Source organism: Mauremys reevesii, linkage group 9, assembly GCF_016161935.1.
Source record: "Mauremys reevesii isolate NIE-2019 linkage group 9, ASM1616193v1, whole genome shotgun sequence".
Taxonomy (NCBI): domain Eukaryota; kingdom Metazoa; phylum Chordata; order Testudines; family Geoemydidae; genus Mauremys; species Mauremys reevesii.
This window is the reverse complement of record NC_052631.1, coordinates 31,839,747-31,862,915: the sequence shown is the minus strand read 5'-3', so window position 1 is coordinate 31,862,915 and position 23,169 is coordinate 31,839,747. Positions and strand designations below refer to the sequence as shown.

Below are 23,169 nucleotides of genomic sequence, written 5' to 3'. Positions count from 1 at the left end.
CTTCTTGCACATACACGTGTGTGTGTGTGTGTATATATATATATATATATATATATATATAGTATATGTATACAGTATACTCTACTGAATTGGAGTATACCATAGTTGCCTTACCTGGAATTCACCTAAAGAACTGATTTAACTCTGACAATGAGTGCTGCTTAATTATTAACAATAAAAAAAAAATCCACTCTCCTCAAGATCCATCTCGACCAATTAATAATTGCTTGAGGGGCAAATGGGGATAGATGCATTTTGTTATCAAGTTGAAGATGGGGATTTCCTTGTACAGGTTTTTGGAGCTTATAATGGACTTAGGAACACTTCTTCATAGCATACACAGCAGTAAGGATATGAGCTCTCTGCCTCCTAAAAATAGGGAATGGCCAAGCACAGATCATACCACCCTGTTTTAGGTCTGCCTGCCTCTAGTCTTCTGCCATGGATGCGCAGCCAGTAAGAGTTACTTTTCTCTGATATTATTGCTGTGAACCTTCCTCTGTCATAGAATCATAGACTTTAAGGTCAGAAGGGACCGTTATGATTATCTAGTCTGACCTCTTGCACAATGCAGGCCACAGAATCTCACCCACCTACTCCTGTATCAAACCTGTGTCTGAGGGCTACTGCTTTACAGCGCTGCAGCAGGTGCAGCAAACACAAAAACAGCGCGCGCTGCTCTGCAGCGCCACAAATTGCAAAAGCGCCAGTGCCCCCAAAGCGCAGCCCGCCGCGCGCGCTGTCCCAGCGCCTGTCGTCAGAGCAGGAGCTGGGACAGGCGCTGGAGTTTTTTTTTTTTCGCTGGCGCTGCGCTGACACCGCAGCGCTCGCGCGCTGCGCGCGCTGCGCAGCGGCAGCGCTTTGAAGTTTAAGTGTAGCCATAGCCTAAGCCACTGAAGTCCTCAAATCATGGTTTAAAGACTTCAAGGTGAAGAGAACTGTAGCAGGGTGGTCCCCTGCTCCTGCCCTGAAGGGTTAAAAACAGCCCTGGGAGGGGGCTGTGGCTGGAGAAAGCAGCTTTTAGGCTGGGCTGATTGGGGAAAGTGGCTGCAGCTGGGGCCACACCCCAAACAGACTCAGCTGGCCCTATAAAGGCAGAGAAGCCAGGGGTAGAGAGGTGTCGTCTCCCTCTGCCTGTAGAGGGAGAAGGGCCTGGCTGCAGGGAGCTAGACCCAAGGTATGGGAGTGAAGCAGGGCTGGGGAAAGGCAGAGGAGCTGGGGAGCTCCAGCCTGTGGCCTAGCATTCGGCTAAAAGGTACTGGGGGTTGCAGAGGGTAGCCCACAGGTAGGCCAAAGCAGCAGGTCCAAACCTTCCTTGCCGGTGATGAGTAGGCGGATACTGCAATCTGCCACAGGGTGTGGGGCTAGACAATGATTGGCAGTAGCCATATACTGAGGTGAGGTGGGGATTGTGGGTCGGGGCTCCCCAGGGAGGGGAGACCCTAAGACTGAGGGGGTTACTGCCAGGGGGCAGCACCCCATGTAAAAGAGCACCAGGTCCAGGGAGGGACACGGGGGCCAGAGGACAGGCAGATCACCTGCCTGCAGAGGGTGCTCTGGAGCTGGAACCAAGCTAATTCCCAGGAGTCACCTGCAGGAGGCGCAGCAGGGGTGAGTCTAGCCCATCTACAAGACCCTTAAAGCAAGTGACCTGTGCCCCATGCTGCAGAGGAAGGTGAAAACCCCCCAGGGCCTCTGCCAATCTGCCCTGGAGGAAAATTCCTTCCTGACCCCAAATATGGCCATCAGCTAAACCCTGAGCATGTGGGCAAGACTCCCAGCCAGACACCCAGGAAAGAATTATCTGTAGTAACTCAGATCCCACCCCATCTAACATCCCATCACAAGCCATTGGGCATATTTACCGCTAGTAGTCAAAGACAAATTAATTGCCAAACTTAGGCTATCCCATTATACCATCCCCTCCATAAACTCATCAAGCTTAGTCTTGAAGCCAGATATGTCTTTTGCCCCCACTACTACCCTTGGAAGGCTGTTCCAGAACTTCACTCCTCTAATGGTTAGAAACCTTTGTCTAATTTCAAGTCTAAACTTCTTGATAGCCAGTTTATATCCATTTGTTCTTGTGTCCACATTGGTACTGAGCTTAAATAATTCCTCTCCCTCCCTGGTATTTATTCCTCGGATATATTTATAGAGAGCAATCATATCTCCCCTCAGCCTTCTTTTGGTTAGGCTAAGCAAGCCAAGCTCTTTGAGTGTCCTTTCATAAGACAGGTTTTTCATTCCTCAGATCATCCTTGTAGCCCTTCTCTGAACCTGTTCGTTTGAATTCATCCTTCTTAAACATGGGAGACCAGAACTGCACACAGTATTCCAGATGAGGTCTTACCAGTGCCTTGTATAACAGCACTAACACCTCCTTATCTCTACTGGAAATACCTCGCCTGATGCATCCCAAGACCTCATTAGCTTTTTTTACAGCCATATCACATTGGTGGCTCAATCAATACTCCGAGGTCCTTCTCCTCCTCTGTTACTTCCAACTGATGCCTCCTCGGCTTATAACATTAGTTCTTGTTATTAATCCCTAAATGCATGACTTTTCACTATTAAATTTCATCCTATTACTATTACTCCAGTTTACAAGGTCATCCAGATCTTCCTGTATGATATCCCGGTCCTTCTCTGTATTGGCAATACCTCTCAGCTTTGTGTCATCCGCAAACTTTATTAGCACATTCCCACTTTTTGTGCCAAGGTCAGTAATAAAAAGATTAGTCCCAAAACCGATCCCTGAGGAACTCCACTAGTAACCTCCCTCCAGCCTGACAATTCACCTTTTCAATATGACCTGTTGTTGTCTCCCCTTTAACCAGTTCCTTATCCACCTTTCAATTTTCATATTGATCCCCATCTTTTCCAATTTAGCTAATAATTCCGCATGTGGAACCATATCAAATGCCTTACTGAAATTGAGGTAAATTAGATCCACTGCATTTCCTTTGTTTAAAAAATCTGTTACCTTCTCAAAGAAGGAGATCAGGTTGGTTTGGTACGATCTACCTTTTGTAAAACCATATTGTATTTTGTCCCAATTACCATTGACCTCAATGTCCTTGACTACTTTTTCCTTCAAAATTTTTTCCAAGACCTTGCATACTACAGATGTCAAACTGACAGGCCTGTAGTTGCCCGGATCATTTTTTCCCCTTTCTTAAAGATAGGAACTATATTAGCAATTCTCCAGTCATACGGTACAACCCCTGAGTTTACCGATTCATTAAAAATTCTTGTTAATGGGCTTGCAATTTCATGTGCCAGTTCCTTTAATATTCTTGGATGAAGATTATCTGGGCCCCTTGATTTCATCCCATTAAGCTGGTTGAATTTGGCTTCTACCTCGGATGTGGTAATATCTACCTTGATATCCTCATTCCTATTTATCATTATCCCTAAGCTCCTCTTTAGCCTCATTGCCTCAGCCTTTAGAGTATTTGTTTAGATATTGGGCAATGCCTAGATTATCCTTAACCTCCACTCCATCCTCAGTGTTTAGCGGTCCCACTTCTTCTTTCTTTGTTTTCTTCTTATTTATATGGCTAGAGAACCTTTTACTATTGTTTTTAATTTCCTTTGTGAGGGAAAACTCTACATGGCTTTTGGCCTTTCTAACTTTATCCCTGCATGTTCTGACCTCAATAAGGTAGTTTTCCTTGCTGATCACTCCCATCTTCCATTCCTTGTAGGCTTTCTGCTTTTTCTTAATCACCTCTCTGAGATGCTTGCTCATCCAGCTTGGTCTACAACTCCTGTCTATGAATTTTCCCCTTTTTTGGGATGCGGGCTTCTGATAGTTTATGCAACTTTGACTTGAAGTAATTCCAGGCTTCCTCCACCTTTAGATCCCCAAGTTCTTCAGTCCAATCCTCTTCCCTAACTAATTTCCTTAATTCTTTAAAGTTAGCCCTTTTGAAATCATAAACCCTAGTCACAGATCTATTTTTGTTTATCCTTCCATTTAGTTTAAACTGACTTAGCTCATGATCGCTCGAACCAAGGTTGTCCCCTACAACCATTTCTTCTATGAGGTCCTCACTACTTATCAAAACCAAATCTAAAATGGCATCCCCTCTTGTTGGTTCAGCAACTACTTGGTGAAGGAATCCATCAGCTATCGCATCTAGGAAAATCTGAGCCCTATTATTATTACTAGCACTTGTCTTCCAGTCCATATCTGGGAAGTTAGTCTCCTATGATCACACAATTCTCATTAGTATTTACTTAATTAAAAACATTTAAAAAGTCTGTATCTGCATCCAAATCAGATCCTGGCAGTCTATAGCACACCCCAAGTACTATCTTAGGGGAGGCTCTAGTAGCTTTCTTCCCCAATGTGATTTTTTTTTTTGCCCAGATAGACTCTGTCTTATCCATTCCATCCCTTCTTATTTCTTTACAGTCTACCTCATCATAGATATACAATGCTACTCCACCACCTTTGCCTTTATTTCTGTCTTTCCTAAACAGCACATACCCTTCAATACCTGTACTCAGTCATGACTACTATTCCACCATGTTTCTGTTATCCCTATAATATCCGGTTATACTTCCTGCACCAGCAGCTCTAGTTCCTCCATTTTGTTACCTAGGCTCCTCGCATTGGTGTTCAAACATCTTAATTATTGCTGTTTGGCTTCACTCACATTCTTTACCCGATTAGGCCCAGACGTTCTACCACCAGTATCACCTATTAAAATTGTATCTACAGTATCCTTCCTCCGTATGTCCATTCTCCTACCCACAACAGTATCCTTTCTTGCTTCATTTTCTTCTCTCTCAATGTTAAAATCCGGAGTGGAGATTACCTGGACATCTCTCAACCTTGTCCCAAGTTTGAACAGTCTACCTTGGCATGGGGGGCTTCTCTGGGGACTGTGAAGGGAAGGACTCCTCCCTCAGATTAAGGGCAGCAGCAGAATCTCCCTGTGGCCACTATGGTAGAATAACACTAGTGATTGTGAAAAGACATCATCTGGTAGAACTGCTGCTGTCCTTTAATGCATGTAGAGGTCAGCTAAAATTTTCAGCTTACACACTTTCTCCCCCATCCTCCCCTCCCCCCCCCCAAAGGATAGTATCTTGTCCATGGAGCTAGTACAGGATTACCATGGCACTGGGCCCATGGTCCAAAGGGGGCCCAGCCTGGCCTCTTCTCTGCCCCCCCCCACCCCCGGGGGGCAGAAGCTTAGTGCTGCCGGGTGACCAGACGTCCTGATATTTAGGCGTTTGTCCTGTGTCCCAACCGATGTTGGTTGGGATGCAATTTGTCCCCATATTTTGCACTCAGTGTTTTTTTTCCTCTACTGGCAACCTTCCTCATGTGTTGCAATATTTTCTTCCTCTCATCTGATCACCCTATAGCCAAGCTCCTCCCCTGCATCTTTCCAGTGTGCTAGGTTCCCTACCCCCCCGCCCCGCCCCGGCTGATCAGCTGCTTGCCAGCAGGTCGGAGGGAGGGGGAAGAGCAGAGCCTCAGCATGCTCACTGCTCCAAGGAGGAGAAGAGGCAGAGGCGGGGCCTTGGGGAAGGGGCTGGAATCATAGAATCATAGAATATCAGGGTTGGAAGGGACCTCAGTAGGTCATTTAGTCCAACCCCCTGCTCAAAGCAGGAATTGGGGCATACCCCCTTCAGCCCCCTGCCATGAGCACCCCCATAACCCGAGCCCCCTGCACTCCCCTCACACCTCCCCAGCCCCTGCCCTGACCCCCCACACACACTCCTTGCACCCCCTCATGCCCCAGCCACTGCCCACCCAGCCTTCTGCACCCCAGCCTTCTGCACCCCCTCACACCTCCCCAGCCCCCCACCCCATGCCCTGACTCCTGAACCCCTCCCCACATCCCTACCCCCATCCTGAGCACCAAACAGCAGCGCGCGCGCGCGCACACACACGCGCGCACACACACACCATTCCCACCTGCACCCCTCACACCAAACAGAAGCTGCCCCAGGTAAGCGCTTCACACCCTAACCTCCTGCCCCAACCCTGAGCCCCCTCCCTCACTCTAGCTCCTGGCCAGACCCCACACCCCAACTTTTTTTACAATATTTGGAAAGATCATTAAGTGGTCTGTTGAGACTCCCTGCAATTTTCAAGTAGTCTATGGAAATATGTTGGACTACAAGAACAATCAAGGTACCTCACTTTATTTTAATTTACTTCCTATTACTTATAGGAGGAGGATGAAGAAAAAAAGAATGAAAAATGGGGGCGGGGGGAGATTTTTCTTGGCTGGGTCTCAAGGGGGGGGGGGCAAAAATGAAGCTGAGCACAGGGCCAGGGGGGGCCTGCTAACTCTAAATCCATCACTGGCTGTCACATCACCTGGGCTGGGGATACTGTGTCAGCTGATCCCCACAGTCTCCAATCTACCTGGGCAGTACAGCAGACATAGTCCTGCCCACTAGCACCTCTCCACTCCCTAGCTAGCCCATCCACCCACCCCTTGCTTTCCACTGCTTAAGGCTTAGCCCTCTCACTTTAAAAAATGATTGTTTGCTCTTTCTCCCCTCCTCAGGCTTTTCTGGCACCCTGGTTGCCAGGTATCCAGTTTTAGACTGGAAACTCCAGTAGAAAATGGGACCTGGGAGTCCAGTTAGCAGTGCTGACTGGTAACTATAAGTCCGGTTATAGGAGTAAGCACATTACCCTCTGCTCTTCCCACTTCCAACACCCACCCTAGAGGGCTGGAAGGGAACCTGTCCTGCTGCTGCTGGATGTCAGAGTGTGGAGGAGTCAAGGTCCTGCATCCCCCACTTCCTGCGATTCACTGTAACTCTCAGCCAGCCAGTAAAACAGGTTTATTAGATGACAGAAACACAGTCAAAGCAGAGATTGTAGCTATGGAAAACAGGACCCCTCAGGCAGGTCTGTCTTGTGGGGTAGGGAGCCCAGACATCAATACTGGGCCTCCCTCCATTTCCCAGCCAGATCCAAACTGCAACTGCCTCCAGCCCCTCCTCTGTCCTTTGTCTCTTTCCCAGGCCAGGAGGCCACCTGATCTCTTTGTTCTCCAACACCTTCAGTTGGCACCTTGCAGGGGAGGGGCCCAGGCCATCAGTTGCCAGGAGACAGGGTGTCAGCCATTCTCTGTGTAGACAGCATCACACCTGCCTAGGGCTCTGCAACAATCACACACCCTTATCCTGCCACCTAGATACTCAAGAAATGCATGGGGGAAACTGAGGCACCCACACAGTATTCAGAAAAAACATTAAGAACATTTCCACTTTGTCATACTGGAGGAGCAGTTTAGGGCAGAGAGATGAAGAGAATGGGCTAGAACCAGGGAGAAGGTAAGTACCTGCTCTATGTGGGCAGGGCTGGGGGGGGGATCCTGTTTACCCCCTCCCCAGCCCTGCTGCACTTGCAGTTTACCCCTGGCCCCTCCCTGGCTCCAGGGACCAACCCTAAGTTCCTGCCCCACTGTGCTTTTGCCCCTGGCCCCTTTTACAATCATTCCCCAGGGAGGCCCACAAATATGTTTGGAGCTAGGCCCACAAAAAGTTAATCAGGCCCTGGGAGCTGTAGTGAATTCATTTGGAAAAATAAAACTTTTGCAAGCTCACAGGAGCTATTAATAGGCACTTATGACTCTCAAGCATTCATTAAGGATGCCATTAGATGATGGAAAAAATATAAAATCTGAAAGGTAGGATGTTTGAAGCAAACGTATATTAACATATGCTTGAAAAAATGTGAAAATTGTTGTAAGACATTGAAATGTTTCCTGTTAAATATAAGATCTAATTTATTGAATTCAAATACAGTATGCCAATTAATATACTAAGACTTAACCTGATGGTATCTCCTGGGTTTTGAAAAGCACTTACAACACCAGCTCCCCTGGGGATAGTCCCAAGGGCCGAGGGACACCACCTCACCCAGTTTGTTTATCCAGGAAAGCAGAGCTCAGATGCAGCATTTGGTTTTCACTGGACAGTTGTGCTTTGTCAATTTTTCAGCTGGCTTGACATGGGTACAATGAAGTCAACTGACTTGTCCAAGATCACACAGTGAATCAGTGGCTCAGCTAGGATGAGAAACCTGAATACTTTTCTCCTGTGCTTGCAATACAACATTATTCTCAGTAACCTGGAACGAAACATGATTTTATTTTTCACTCCTGTGCAAATGGTATTATCATTGTATAGATTGAGTTTGCATAGATATAGGAATTACATAGACAGAAATTAAATGGGATGAAAAAAATTAACCTATACATTAACATGTCCCATTAGAAGTTTAACAGAAACAGTTTATGGAAATCTTCTTTTAAACTATGATTGTGTTCATCTTTTTTAGGAAGATGGTTTATTGTATAATATATCTTTGTTTTCTAAATATTTAACCACTCCTATACCAAATCCTGGAAACTATACAATCTACATACACAGGCTGGGTATAAGTGTGGTCCACTATGTGCATGTGTGAAGGGAAGCAAATAGGGGAAGGGGAAAGTGGCTCCCTTGAGTTGTAATTACCTCCGCCACCACTGTGCCCCTTCAACTCTAACACCATGGAAGGTTTGGGTAGTTGAGCTGAAGTCAGTGATGTCATATTTACTGACTGCAGAACTAGGAAGGAAAAGAAGGAGTAAGTCTTTAATATTTTCAATTACTGAAACAAGTGGTGAGAAAGTGTTAGTGTTGAACATCACTGGCAGTAGTCAGGCCCTCTAGGTCCCTAAATATGCATCCATTTTGAAAATCTTAATAGACATGACTGCCAGATTAAACAGAAAGGTGAGTGTGCTGGTCCCCAGCTCTAACCTTAATACATTAAAGATTAGGGGATACTTTGAGACCTACAGAAATAGGTATCACTATCAAACCATGCTCTATTCCTTTATCACTAATTATAAATCAACATTAGTGAACACAATACTGTGCACCAGAAAAGTGATTTTGTTAAAATGGCATGGTGGTTCCCATGGCCAGTCTGGCACAGAGTTCCATATCAAAGTAGTACAATTTCAGAGGCAGTACTAGCCCATTAGGGATCCTGTGCAGGAATATTTTTGTCCCCAACACATACTGCAAAAGCAAATAGGTGGTCCTCTTGAGCTGCTTGGACCCCTAAGCAATTACTTAGTCTGCTACTTAGCCTCTGACAGTTTGTAAGTGTAATACGCCTCCTGCCAGCTGCTGAACCTCACTCCCCTTGGGCTCAGAGTCAGGCTGGGTTTTTCCCATTTGCCCCATCTATACCAGTGAGAGGTTTTGCAGACCAAACTGTGCCCTCTATGACAGCTGTGTCAACTCCTTTAGCGAGTGTGCACAGGACACTGAGTATATAAATGAAGTCAAGGAGGTAGCACAGTCCTAGTTAAGGGAACAATTAGGCCTGGTGAATCTTCTTATTTTCAGGGATGCTGACAACCGACAGCTCCCCTGGTGACTTAGGGGACCTGCCTGGAGTCAGCTCCTGTGAAAACGAGCTCAGTTACGTGCCTGAACACGGATTCAATGCCACAGTTTGAAATTTTGATGTCAAATCAGTTTGTTTCCCTTCCCCCGCCAAACATGTGCTTGAGTGTCACAGCCCTTCCCTGGGTCCGGATCAATGGGATCTGTGCACGCTTCGGCGGGGTAAAGCAAGGCGGCGCCAGAGCAGCACCACTCCAGGCACCGTGTCGCTCTTCGGGGAGCACTTGGAACGCTCGCCCAGCTGCTATTCTCCTTCTGGCCGCCAGGGGGCAGCAGGCGCGGCTTCGAGACCGCGCGGGCGGGGAGAGGGTGCGCTGACGTGCGCGGGCCCCGCCCCGGCAGCGGGAGGTGGAGTGAGGAGCTCGGCTGCGTGCGACCTGCCCGGCCTCTCGGGCGCCCGGCGGGAGGGGAAGAGGACGGTGACTTGGCGGCTCGGAGCAGGCGCTACCGCAGTTCGGCTGGGAGTCTCTGCCGCCCGGACACGCACAGCCCTCGCCGCGCCGCCATGTCCAAGGAGGAGAAGAAGCCGTTCAGCCAGACCATGGCCGAGTGGCGGCAGTTCGTGTACAACCCGCGCAGCGGCGAGTTTCTGGGGCGCACGGCCAAGAGCTGGGGTAAGGGACTGGCGGGGGCCCGGCCGGGAGCCGGGTGGGTGAAGAGGTGAAGGAGCCGTTCGGGGGGTGGGTGGAGGGGGGGGCAGTTCGGGCGGGGTGTGGCCGCCGGCGGGGGGAGCCACGAGGCGGTTCTCTGGAAGCCGTTACTTTCGCCGCGTTCTGATCTAAAAATAGCCTGACTATGACAGTGCGCCCGGGGGGGCGGGGGTATCTCGGAGCCCGCGTGCTGGTTCCGCGGCACCCGCCCCGCCTTCCTCTTCGTCTCGCTCGGGGCGGGCTGGTGGGGTTGATGATCGGGTTGGTGATCGGGCGGCCGCGGCCGAGGGAAGCATCTCTCCGTACGTCCCCAGCTGTTTCACTCTCCGCGTAAATGCTGCAGTGAGGCTCAGCAGGCTCCTTCTCCGTGTCCGCTGCGTAGGGATGGGGAGGAAGGAGGAGTCTGGTGGCGTAACTGTAGCAGGTTACGGCTGCGAACTCCCGATGCCAAGACGGGGGCCAGCTCCCTCCTCGCTGATCTCTTCTGTGGTGTTACCGCAGCCACGCGCGTGTCATGCACCCACACATTCCTCATTGGCATGACAGTTTGGGGAGCCATCTGACCTGTCAGTGGTGAATGAGGTGTGCTGCTGCTGGAGGTGGCGGAGAGGTCTGGCCTTTGAGTTGTCAGTTTGCCCACAGCATTTGAAAATAGTAGGGATGGATCTGTAACTTACATTACTTTTGCTTGAGGTTGACCCTAGATTGAATTTTCTGGGATCTTCCTTTACAGATGTGGCTGATAACAGTAGTTTCTCCACATGACTGTTTGGAAGACTGTGTTTTCATTCCCTCCCTAATTTTCCCACTGCCTCTGCAGTGGAACAGGAGGGAGATGAAATCACATTATTCTCCCAAATTCTTAAACTACAATAGTGGGGGGAAAATTCATATTAAAGTGGTGTATAAATGTTAAGTGTTAATAAACTACTTCACTCCTCAAGGGAAATGTATATTTCTTGGCTTCAGATAGCACCCTACCTGCTCCTGAAATTTTGATACAGTTGAGATATTTAAATAGCTGTGCTTATAAAATCAACAAGAATTTCAGCATGGTGTTGAGCAGTGCTGGGCATATGCATGCCCTGGTACAAACTCCATGAGTAGTAACACACAGAACATGCAGGGTGTGTGCTCTCAGGTTGCCTGTCAGGAGAGGGCGCTGTTTCTGACATGAGCTCTCCTCTATTCAGACAGAAATATGATCCTGCTAGCTACTCTGCTACTCAAATAGAGGAGGAGGAAGAGAGGAAATTTCCAGTCTGTTGTCTTGTGACTTCTCTGTTCAGACACCCCATCAGCAGGTTCTCTTAAAGTGTGTGGGTTGAATGAATGGGTGTGTGGTTAAGTGATCATAGAAGCATATTTGTGTACTGAAACAGATAGCATTAACAACTATAAGTGCTTTAGAAATGCTTAGCATATCTTAAGGAAAAACAAAGCTATTTATCAATCATAGAATATCAGGGTTGGAAGGGACCTCAGGAGGTCATCCAGTCCAACCCCTTGCTCAAAACAGGACCAATCCCCAGACAGATTTTTGCCCCAGATTCACAAATGGGCCCCCTCAAGAATTGAACTCAAAACCCTGGGTTTAGCAGGCCCTTGCTCAAACCACTGAGCTAGTCTCTCTCCCTCAATGATTGGGCTTGGCAGAATTTGTTTTTTTAATAATTTTGACATATGATACGGATGTTTATTTTTAAGCATTTTTATCTACTTAAATTTTCACAGTTGCAGGAAATCATGGGTGTCACAGTGAGTGGGGGTCCGATGATTATTTAATGACAGTAGAGATTCAGAAAGTTAGCTTTATAACTATTAAGACACAAATTATCAACTACACAGGTCAAAATATACAAAACAAATATCCTTAAATCAATATTTAAGTTCTTAAGCAGCATTTTTCTTATGTTGCCTATCTGTAAATTTCATCAATGGAAATATTTTTTTGGCAGCTTGTATATGTATAGTGAAATCAGTGTTTTCTGACAATTACTGATAAAAATCTAACCCTTTCAAGCTTGTAACTTACTTTACTAGAGAGCACCTTTGTAATACTGCCATCCTGGTCTCTTCCTGTGCCATGGCATACTGTCTATAAAATTGTTTTTAATAGCAAACCTACCTTAATCTGGAGTTGAGTGATTGTTCTATTTTATAGCCAAATCACTCAGTAAAGATACTTTCCCATTTCAAGAATAAATTCAGTAAATATGTTTATATAAAGGTTCATTAGTACTTTATGTAATGTTGTACTTAATTTGCTCTTTAACAGGAGTTTAGGTAATAGGTGTGTGGTAAAGAGATTAAATATTCCTAAGTAATTATTCCTTAATGTCAATGCTTCATTCTGCATTCACACAAATCATTTTGTATGCTATGGGGGTGTTAGTTTAGACTTTGCATGCTTAATGTATTGAACCTGTTATGTCTGGCTACTTAAACTGAAGACTCAAAATTTCAGAAATATTTATCTTCATCCATTCATATGTGAATTTTGAGGGTAAACTGCTAAGAAGAAAAATTTGTATTGATTACAAATTAAAATTGTTTGCCTTGCAACTTTTAAACTGCTCTGTCAACACTGAAAAAGAAGTGGGAGGCTGTTGTTTACCAACTCCCTTGGGAGCTGTTTAAGCAGCTACTGTCCCTTTCTTGTTACCCTTTCTGCTGGTTAGTTCAACTGGCTCTGTCTGAGATTAGGGGAATACCTAATAAAAGATGGCTCCTCATCTTCAGCCAGCCGCTCGGGATAGTTCAGGAAAGTGCTAAAGAGATAATTAGCTACGGCTCCCTGATGCTCTGCCCGAGCCAACATCAAGTTGGCAGTTTATCTGGAGAACACATTCCAGTTGCAGGGAGCCAGAGTGCAACATGTTCAGACTGCTCCCCCTCAATCCCTCTGGCCATGTCTGTACTACCATTTATGTTGATATAACTTGCATCTCTCAGGGGTGTGAATAAGCCATTCCCCTCAATGACATAAGTTACGCTGACCTAAATGCTGATGTCGACAGCTACTGCCACTCGTTGGAGGTAGATTAGTTAAGTCGATGGGAGAGCTCTTTCCCGTCGGCTTAGAGAAGCTATACTAGACCGCTTGTAGCGGTGCAGCTGCACGCTGTTTAGTGTCGCTATAGCCTCTGACATGGCCACTGCACCAGTAGCTGCAAATAGGGAGACGCATAGAGCTGGTTATGCTAGAATCTATGCTTACAGGGGACTCCTCCATGGCAGGGGAACATCCAGGAAAGGAAATGCTGGTCGTTTCTGCTGGTCTTACCTGCTGAACAGGGTGAAGAATCTGTTTCAAAGTATTGATTGTAGATGCTTGACCACCAAAACTTTTGGCTGAAAAGGGAGGATGCTACTGAGTAATATGTGATTTGACTGGGTGTGTGTATTGGGAGGTGTTCCAATAAATAGTCTCTATTTCTCCTGCCTCCTTAGGAGACTACTGTAGACTTTTTCTTAACTTTGTGTATGTGTCCTCCTTTTTCGTTGTGTCTCGTTGTTGAAAGAATGTGCTATGTTTCTTTTTGAAGATGGGGAGTTCTGTAGTGAATGATGCACAATGGTGATGTGACTTAGGCAGAAGGTATTGTTCAAGAGATCAGCTGCTGCATGCATTTGGGCTAGTTTGGAACTGTTTTAAGATTGATGCACTCATTTAATTAAAACTGTAACTCTACAGTAGCAAATGATATACAAAAATATAAATACAAATCAAGGTTCTTTAGCATTTCCTTTGAAAAATAGGGAAAATAGTATACACAGAAAACATAATATAAGCTAAAAGGCAAAGATATGGTAATTATCTTAAAATGTGACAATGTTATTTTCCGTGCCTGAAACAGGTAAAGATCTATAACCCTAACATGGTTAATTGAAACACTTTCACTAACTCCTTTTAATTTTTCAGTGTTTACAGAAGTAAAGAAAGCTCTCCTGTCTCTTCCTCTAAACTACAGGTGGAACTTAAGTTGATGGCTCTGATTGTCTAGCATGTTTACCATTAATTTTATTTGCCCTTTTCACCTTCTGAATGCCATGAGGATATAATTTTTCACGCTAGGTATTCAGCTGTCTAAGATGATTATAGGATATCAGCATACTATGTGTACTGGCTCAAGGAACACCATTAAATCTTTATTCATTGTATAGCATATTCTTTGTTGTATAGAGCATAATCTGAGTTTTTTCATAAAAAAGTATCTGTGTGTTTTCCTGATCTAGCATCTTCAATAATAATGGATTACCCATGAATATAGCATAGTAGTAAGTACTACTGTCTAGTAGTGCAGTTAATTCAATCATTATGCATTATCAGGATTTACACACACTCTTCCCTCCCGTGCTCCTCCCCATGAATGCTCTTATTTCACATTATCATGACTTTGGAAATGTGGTTGATTCATGTTCCTCTTATGATCTATTTGTGGAACATACCGTATTACAGGAATGCAGTCTGCCTTGAATGATAGTTAAAGTACTGTATTCATTGCAATATATATTAATGTAAAGACTATAAAATTGTGATAGTTGCTTTGTCTTTTATATACTATTTCATAGACAAACAAGAAAATAAATTACACTACCCATAGGTCTAAAAATTTGTGTAACTTTCTAAATTAATCAAATATGAAATGTTGGAATTTTTTAAATTTATATATAATACTTTATTATATTCACACTTCATGAAGTGTGAGTTCTCTGTCAAAACTGTGATTCTTAGGGCTGGAACTGTCCTCTGTCATAAACTGACCAGTTGTGGTAAAACATGCACAGAATAAATTTACCTATAAATGCCTAAATGTTAAAAATTAGGAAAGCTAATTATTTGCTACAGATCATATTAACTTAATGAGTACTGGATATATACAGCATTACATGGGGCAACTCCATCACAAAGAGGCCCACTGGTGAATGAATCACTTTAATACTCTCTGCTTCACTGAAATATTTCAGTGGCTGTTTCCTTGAAGAGACTGAACATTCTGCATACTAGTATTTAACTTTTTTCTCTTCTATTTCAGGTCGATGAAGTGCTGTTTTACCAGATTAACCAGCTTCCTTTTAGTTTAAATTAATGTACCAGCATACAACCTGCTGGTGATTTCACACCCACTATTGTATATCACTGAACCTTGACTAAAAGGTGAAAGGCAACTCCCATTAATTGTCAGGGTGTTAGTTCTGTAAAGTTTTAATTTTATGATTTGTATAGGCTACAAAACTGCATTAAAAATAATGGGATTTACCTTACTCCATATGCAGGCTCCACTGGTATGTAATGGTACGTGTGTGATTTCAGCAAGACATTGGTTGAATGTTGCACTAAGAGGGAGTACTTCATGGGAGCTGCAATAGAAAGTGAAGGGGAGAAGAGAAGCTTAAAATAAGGCTGATGGTTGGGACATTGGGCATATAGCACAGCTTCTCTCACGAGATCCAAAAGCACTTTTAAAAACATCAAACTTGCGCGGACTCCACACAGAATTTTTTTAAAGGGACAAAGTCAACTTAAAAATCGCACCTTGGTCAGAAAACTTCTACCTAATGCTTTTACAATAGCTGAAAAAAATTCTAACTCATTTATATATTTGACAGCCCTTTGTGTATATTCAGTTTTACTGGTTTGCCTGCATAATCTGTAAGTTTTTTGCTTTTTGAATGGAATTTTCATACTGCAGCAAGGAGGAAAAAATATTAAAACAAACAAAAAAAAACAACAACAATGTGATTGTAAAGCACCCAGAATGGCAAGAGGACACTTTGGCAGGTGTAGTACCTGGAGCTACTTCCAGTTAATTTTTTGAAATTGACTAGACTTCAATATTACCCTTCCTCCAATCCACCGTTTTAAAAAAAAAAAAAAAAAAAAAAAGGTAGTCACATCTGTGGTGAAATACAGCTACTGTCTAGCACAGGTGTCTCAAACTCAAATGACCACGAGGGCCACATGAGGACTAGTACATTGGCCCGAGGGCCGCATTACTGACACCTCCCCCCGCTGCCCTTGGCCCTGCCCCCATTCCACCCCTTCCATGAGGCCCCGCCCCTGCCCCTATTCCAACGCCTTCCCCGAAATCCCAACCCCAGGGGGTGCAAGAGGGGTGTGGGGTGTGGCCGGGGCTCAGGGCAGGGAGTTGGTGGGTGCAGGAGGGGTGAGGGGTGCAGCAGGGGCTCAGGGCAGTGGGTTGGGGTGCAGGGTATGTCAGTGGGTTCAGGGCAGGGGGTCGAGTGCAGGGAAGGGGATTGGGGTGCAGCAGGGAGCTCAGAGCAGGGTGCAGGGTACAGCAGGGGGTTGGGGTGCGGCAGGGGGTTCAGGCCAGTGGGTTGGGGTGTGGCAGGGGGTCGGGATACAGGGTGTGGCAAAGGGCTCAGGGCAGGGGGTTTGACTGCAGGAGGGGCTCAGGGGGTGGGTTCCCTGCCTGCCCGCCCGCCCTGTCCCCCCAGCATCTCCCATTGGCCAGGAACGGGGAACCACGGCCAATAGGAGCTGCTGGAGGCGGTGCCTGAAGCAATAGCAACACCCCCCCCCCGCGCCTCTGTTCTCCCATGATCTTGCCACTTTCCGGAGCAGCGCAGGGGCAAGGCAGGCAGGCAGGGAGCCTGCCCTGCCCCGGATGCACGTCGGGCCGGAGCCGCTCTAGGTAAACACTGAGGGAGGGCGGGGGGGCTGTGAGGAGCTCGCGGGCCACAAAAAATAACTTCGCGGGCCGCGTGTTTGAGACCCCTGGTCTAGCAACACACAGCAACGTTGTATATCTAATCCATCATATAATATTACCCATTGCATTTTGTGGAGTTTGGTTAAATTGTAAGTGATTGGAGGCAGGGACCATATCTATCTTGTCTGGTATGGTATTGAGTCCACTGTCAGTTCATAACAATAAGGAACAGATTTTGTGGTTTAAATTCACAACCTACCTTAATCTGAATTAACTTTCAAGTATAGTCAAACCTTTATTAAATGATAGTTTGGTACAGGAATCAAAGAATGCCATATCCTATAGAAATCATAGAGGACATTTTAGGTAGACAGAATATAATCAAGTGGTCAGCGGTTTTGTTTTTACGTGCTGTAATGACTGCACCTCCAGTTACACAGTGTATCCAGCAGTATATTATGGTGTTCAGAGTACTACCTGCTGAATCCCCACCACTACTTCAGCACATCAGTTTACATGGAAGCATCCCATTCAGGACAGCCACACCCTGTCAATTTAGTTTAAGATCTGGCCGGATCTGAACTCAAATTTGTATTTTTTTTTTTAATCTAATAGGAGAGAAGGCAGAATGAAAATCTATAAGAACATTTTCAGGTTTTTAGATATGAAAGAGATACAGATGGATATTCACCAACTAACATTTTTTTAACATTCAGATTTCACTTAGTGCATTTGTCTAGTGGATACTTTGGATTCAGTGCATTCTTGCAGTGCTTGTTTTTATGAAAACATAGGAATTTTTTTCTGTCTAAATTAAGAACCCCTGTTGGCATTGCTTATGTAAGTTCTTCTTAACAAAAGATATAACTTATAAACTGGACATTAAAGCGTAAGCATTTCATGTGTGAGGCTTGATACTGTAGATGTAGGTGATGAGTTTCTGGTTATATGCTTGTTACTTTCCCTACAATCTTTTTAATTTGTTTTCTTTGTCAGCCAATGAGACAAAAGGAATTGTCCAGTGATATATTACAGTTCTGGAGACCTACTCTTTCCTCCTTCACTTTCTACAAAAGATGTCACATGTCACTAGAAATGGTAAAAACAGTCTCTGGTGGGTAGGTAGCTGTCTCCTCTGAGTAACTGTCTTTTCCTGACATGCCAAGGAGTACTGTTACACTGTGAATTCATTTAAATCAGTAGTTAAGTAGACTGTACTTAACTATTTCATAAATTAAGCTAATGCTTGCTGGTTGGTATGAGAATTCAGATCTAGCAATGATATGCTGTAGCCTAGCAAATTACACATAGCATAATTATTAAAAATCTATGGTAAAAATAGGTGTGGGTTTCATATACTGGATAGGCTATCCATAAAAATATTTAAATTAGATTTGTTAGAAAAACCTAAACAAGCCACTACAGTCAAGATGTTGGTTTTATGTTCAAGTATTATAAAAATATTCTATCTTAAAGAATGACCTAAAAGATCATAAAATTATTTTTATAAACTTAAGGAAAGTCCATCTAGTCCTCTTCCCTCCCACTCACCTGATGAGGACCTGTGGGGTATCTGAGCTCCGGGAGTAAGAGGCAGGGTATTGAATTTTTAACAAATCTGAATTTCTAACCCAAAAAAACAAAGCTTGAGGTGTAGAAAGGGTTTGCGAGAGAACCTTTTCAGGCTTTTAGACATCGTAAAGAAGCAAAAAAAAAGCATGTCTCTTTTTAGCTTAATGGATAAGCAAATCAACATAGCTGAATCAAATAACTTTACATTCATATAATGCCTTTTACCATGAAGTGTTTCACAGAAGTGTTCTTATCTCCCTTCCCTGCTACTGAAATGTAGTAGCTATTCTGCATTGGCAACACTCCGTGATTATTATTATTAGCAGAAGTGGCACAATAATTTCTGCAACTGGGGAAAATCTGGGCAGATAGAACATAATTATCTTTAATATCTGTGCTCTTATGGCAATTTCTATTAGTGAGTCGAATGCTGCCAAAACCTGCATATTTACTAATCCAGGGGTTCTAAAACGGGATCGGGACTCCTCAGGGGGTCGCAAGGTTATTACATGGGGGATCGTGAGCTGTCAGCCTCCACCCCAAACCCCACTTTGTCTCCAGCATTTATAATGGTGTTTAATATATAAACAAGTGTTTTTAATTTATAAGGGGGGTAGGCAACAGGTAAGCAGTGCATTGGTAGTAAAATACTCTGGCTTGCTGGGGGCAGGGCTGCATGGCATGAAGGACTCCCGCACGACCCTCCAGACCCTGGGTCTCTATGTCCCGGCTCCGGCAAAACCTAAGTTCAAGCCGCAGCAGACTCCAACCCCGGCCACCCTCCTGAAGTACGAGGCCGCCCATAAGAAGCAATGGGACTATAAGAGATGCCCTCACAGGCAGTCTCAGCCTCCCCCCGAGCCTGGACCCTCCAAGGGCAAGCAGGTCCGGAAAAGACTCTAGACTGATTCTTGCCTGCATATTTATACCTGCCTCTGGAAATGTCCACCACATGTGTCTGATGAAGTGGATATTCACCCACGAAAGCTTATGCTCCAATAGTTCTGTTAGTCTATAAGGTGCTACAGGACTCTTTGTCGCTTTTTACAGATCCAGACTAACATGGCTACCCCTCTGATACAAGTAGGGAAAAAGGCGATTTTGATGGGACGCTAGGGGGCAACCCGCTAGTCCTTGTCAGGGATCCAACCCAGCCGGTTGTGTGCTTTCCTTCCGGAATGGTCTCGGCTCACTTTGGACTGATGGGTCCTCAACACCATATCCCAGGGTTACACCCTCCAGTTTATCTCCTCCCCGCCCAACCACCGCCTGCCCCCGTCCCTCCTGGGGGACCCCTCGCACGAAGCTCTGCTCGAGCAGGAGGTGGGGCGGCTCCTAGGAGTAGGAGCGATAGAGGCGGTGCCTGAGGAGTTCATGGGCAAGGGGTACTACTCCCATTATTTCCTTATTCCGAAGGCCAAAGGGGGGTCTCAGGCCCATACTGGACTTATGGGGTCTGAACCAGCACATGGTGAAGCTCAAGTTCTGCATGGTCTCCCTGGCCTCCATTATCCCCTCCCTGGATCCCGGGGACTGGTACACTGCCCTTGATCTACAGGACGAGTACTTCCACATCCACGTATTCGAGGGGCACAGGTGCTTCCTCCCTTTTGTGGTGGGACAGAATCATTACCAATTTACGGTCCTCCCATTTGGGCTGTCCACTGCCCCCAGAGTGTTTATAAAATGCATGTTGGTGGTAGTGGCCTACCTCAGACGGCGGGGGGTACACATATTTCCCTGTCTGGATGATTGGCTTGTTAAGGGTACCTCCCGTTTGCAGGTGTGGGATCACGTGGCGCTCCTCCTGTCCACATCCACCACCTTGGGCCTACTGGTAAACAACACCAAGTCCATGTTAATCCCAGTCCAGCACATAGAGTTTATTGGGGTGTTCCTGGACGCAGTGTCGGCCAGGACCTCCCTCCCCCCAGACAGGTTCGAGACCCTGAAAGGTCTCATCAACTCGATCACAAGGTTCCTGGTGACAACAGCCAGGGTTTGCCAGCAGCTTTTGGGTCATATGTCGGCATGCACGTATGTGGTCTGTCACACCAGACTCAGGATGAGGCCCCTCCAGCTCTGCTTGGCCTCAAATTTCTCCCAGGCCATGGATAGGATGGACACTATGATTACCTCCCTGCGATGGTGGTCCACCCCGAACAACATGCTCCAAGGGATCCCGTTCAGGGACAGGGCGCTGGAGCTGGTGTCTGATGCGTTGGACCTGGGATGGGGGCCCATTTGGGGAGCTTTCAGACCCAAGGCCTGTGGTCGGCTCAGGACCTGACCCTAAACATAAACATCAAGGGGCTCAAAGCAGTGCGGCTGGCATGTATGGTCTTCTGATTGCACCTGGAGGGCAAGGTAATCAGGGTCCTCACGGACAACACAGCCTCGATGTTCTATATCAGCAGGCAAGGCGAGACCCGCTCCTCTGCCCTCTGCCTCGAAGCTCTGAGGCTGTGGGACTTCTGTATAGCCCACGACATTCACCTGAAGGCCTTCCACTTACTGGGCACCCGCAACGAGAGAGCGGATCACTTGAGCAGGGACTTCTCGCAACATGAGTGGTCCCTCCACCTGGAAGTGCCGACCGGCTCTTCCAAAGGTGGGGAACTCCCCAGGTGGATCTATTCACGACTCGGCAGAACCAGCGATGCCCCTGGTTGTGCTCCAGGGAGGCCCTGGGGAAGGGACACTATCTCTGATGCCTTTCTCCTGTCCTGGTCAGGCTGGCTTCTCTGACTCCCCCCTGTTCTCTCTAATCAGCAGGGTTCTGGAGAAGATAAAGTCGGACAAGGCTCGAGTCCTCCTGATTGCCCTGGCGTGGCCCAGGCAGTATTGGTACGGGACCCTCACAGGCCTGGCGGGAGCTCCGCTGTGGCCGTTGCTGCTCTGCCCAGACCTGCTCTCACAGGACCAGGGCCGCCGCCTCCATCCCAACCTAGCAGCGATTCACCTTACGGCCTGGCTGCTCATTGAAGGAGAGGAAAGGACGTGCTCAGAGTAGGTTCAGTGCGTCCTCTTCGAAAGTAGACGGGCCCTCCACTCGCCACTCTTATTTGGTGGGCGGCAGACCAGAGTGTCTCCCCGGTGACGGCCCTGATCCAACTTATCCTTGATTTACCTCCTCCACCTGAGGGCCCAGGGCCTAGCATCCACGTCCGTCAAGATGCACCTGGTGGCCATATTGGCCTTCTATCCGCTGGTGCAAGGACACACGGTGTTTTCCCATGCTATGACTGGCTGGTTCATTAAGGGTCTAGACTGTCTTTTCCTGTATTCTAGACTCCCGGTTCCACAGTGGGACCTAATTCTGGTGTTGGCTCATCTCACAGAGCCCCCGTTTGAACCACTAGCCACGTGCTCCTGGTCTCACCTCTCGTGGAAGGTGGCCTTCCTGGTTGCTATCACGTCGGACAGGCAAGTTTCAGAGCTCAGGGCCCTGACCTCCGAACTGCCATACACGGTCTTTCATAAGGACAAGGTCCAGCTCCGCCCACACCCCATGTTCCTCCCGAAGGTAGTCTCCACCTACAACATGGGTCAGGACATTTTTTCTGCCGGTCCTCTGCCCCAAGCTTCACGCATCCAGTGAGGAACACTGTCTCCGTGTGCTCGATGGGCTCTGGCTTTCTACCTCAAGCAGACTAAGCCATTCAGAAAGTCCTCGCAGCTGCTGCCTTGGCTTAGCGTGTGAAGCCGATTTCCACTCAGCGGCTTTCCAACTGGATCACTTCGTGCATCCGTTCCTGTTATGAGCTGGCGGGCGTTCCCCTGCCAACCATTGTGAGGATGCACTTGACCTGGGCACAGGCCTCCTCAGCTGCCTTCGTGGCCCACGTCCCCATCCAGGATGTTTGTAGGGAAGCCACGTGGTCATCGGTTCACACGTTCACCTCGCACTATGCGATCGTCTCGCAAACCAGGGATGACACCGGGTTTGGCAGGACTGTCCTCCGTCATGGAAACTTGTGAACTCCTACCCACCTCCAACAGATATACCTTGAAATCACCTATTGTGGAATATACGTGAGCAATCACTCGAAGAAGAAAAAACAGTTACCTTTTCCGTAACTGATGTTCTAACTGTTTTTTCCCATCTGTTATATTTGCCTGTATACATATGGCTAGTAGTCATCTTGTGGACTTTTTCAGGCCCTATATGTAAACATTACAGCACACAAAATTATGCACTCTTCAAATGTTTTTGCAATACCTACTCACATCTAGGTGAGTTTAGGACAATTATTCACCCTTAATTCTAAATTACTCTTTCTGTGGGTTTACTTGAGACACCTAAGCTTAATGTACTAAAAGAAAATCTACCAAACTTGACTATTTAATTTTGAATGCACACAATATGCTCTCGTAAACGGATTACTGGAATAGCTTTAGTTACCAAGTTCCAGAATGGGCCACGTTCCTGTAAAAGCTTACAGCTCAATCTAAGCCATCTTTGATAGGGATCACTTACATGAGTAATTGCATCCTTTACCCTCAAAATGACTTGTGATGCAGCACTTCTAAGGTGAAAGCCTTCTGCCTCACTACACAGCAAAGGTGCACATTAATAGTACTACTGCAGAGTGTCATATCTAGTTATTTTTAGGGCCTATGAGATTGTGTAACCAGACAGCTACTTAAAATGTAGATATTCTCTTTAGCAGTTTTTCAGAGGAGCAGTCCATAACTAATTGCACGATTCATCATTTTTTATCTTGCAGGCACATACTTACTTTCTTCCAGGTTTTCCATGCAAAAGCTCCCTTATGTCACTTTCATTTTTGTAAAACGTTAATCACTATTGC

The 23,169-nt window shown here is 46.2% G+C and overlaps 1 protein-coding gene across 2 annotated transcripts in view; it reads left to right on the top strand.

Annotated features, from left to right (window-relative positions):
* The first annotated feature begins 9,804 nt into the window (after window positions 1-9,804).
* Window positions 9,805-23,169, top strand: part of ATP1B3 (ATPase Na+/K+ transporting subunit beta 3) — a 55,448-nt gene continuing 42,083 nt past the window's right edge. The window contains exons 1-2 of one of the 2 annotated variants that reach the window (XM_039489968.1): window positions 15,299-15,891; window positions 17,780-17,897. In XM_039489968.1, coding sequence (XP_039345902.1) covers window positions 17,783-17,897 — 115 coding nt within the window. In that variant the 5' untranslated portion in view covers window positions 15,299-15,891; window positions 17,780-17,782. Of the gene's footprint in view, window positions 10,071-15,298; window positions 15,892-17,779; window positions 17,898-23,169 lie in introns of those variants that run through there. The other variant, XM_039489969.1, reaches the window with a different exon arrangement.